The sequence below is a fragment of the Colobus angolensis genome, unplaced genomic scaffold (assembly GCF_000951035.1).
Source record: "Colobus angolensis palliatus isolate OR3802 unplaced genomic scaffold, Cang.pa_1.0 Scaffold66, whole genome shotgun sequence".
In the NCBI taxonomy this organism is placed as follows: domain Eukaryota; kingdom Metazoa; phylum Chordata; class Mammalia; order Primates; family Cercopithecidae; genus Colobus; species Colobus angolensis.
Genome location: NW_012120265.1, coordinates 384,485 through 385,199, shown reverse-complemented (window position 1 = coordinate 385,199; position 715 = coordinate 384,485). Strand labels below are relative to the sequence as shown.

General features: G+C 55.1%; 1 protein-coding gene across 2 annotated transcripts in view; it reads left to right on the top strand.

Moving 5' to 3' along the window:
- The first annotated feature begins 245 nt into the window (after positions 1 to 245).
- Positions 246 to 715, top strand: part of SLC35E1 (solute carrier family 35, member E1) — an 18,899-nt gene continuing 18,429 nt past the window's right edge. For both annotated transcript variants that reach the window (XM_011925726.1, XM_011925725.1), the window contains exon 1: positions 246 to 311. In XM_011925726.1, the coding sequence (XP_011781116.1) occupies positions 252 to 311 (60 nt within the window). In that variant the 5' untranslated portion in view covers positions 246 to 251. The remainder of the gene's footprint in view (positions 312 to 715) is intronic.

The following is a 715-nucleotide window of genomic DNA, read 5'->3' as shown; positions in this document are numbered from 1 at the left end:
CCAAGGGTTTTGGTAGGGGAGGGACACGCACAGGGTTCTTAGGGAGAAAAGGGGCTGAGAAGAGAACTGGGAGGTAAGCAAGACAGACCACCACTGCCGTGGTGGGAGGAAGCCCTACCGACAGAGAAGGGGTGAAGAGTTCTGAGGGGCTGCCAAGCCCTCCCATCCAGCCGTGGAGGTGGAACAGGTTGGGCCCTGGAACTCAGGCAGCCCCCTGAGTGCCCTTCCCTCTGTTTGCAGTCAAGGCCACCATGCCCATCTGGGTGGTCCTCCTGTCCCGGATCATTATGAAGGAGAAGCAGAGCACCAAGGTAACCCCGGGCAGGGACTCTGGGCAGGTGGGAGCTCCAGGGGGTTCCTTCCTGTTGCCAACTGGTGACGTGGTCAGGATCCTGGTCTGCAGGCTGCCTGGCTTCCTGTCGAATAGGGAAGTCAGTGTAGAGGCCTCCAGTGGCCTTTTACTACTCAAGTTCTAGAATCACGCTGTGAGCAATGGTGTATGGAGTATGTGTCCCTCTGTGATCTCTGCTGTGTGGTCTTAGGAACACTGTTGTCCCTTTCAGATACAATTTTCCTCCCATACCCTACCTGGGTTTGCTGGTAGGTAATGGGTTGGTCAGATCTTGGCCGTACACCCCATGTGTGGCCTTTCCAGTGGGACTAGGGACGGATCAGAACGCTGTCGGATATGTTTACACTTTTTTTTTTCTTTTTT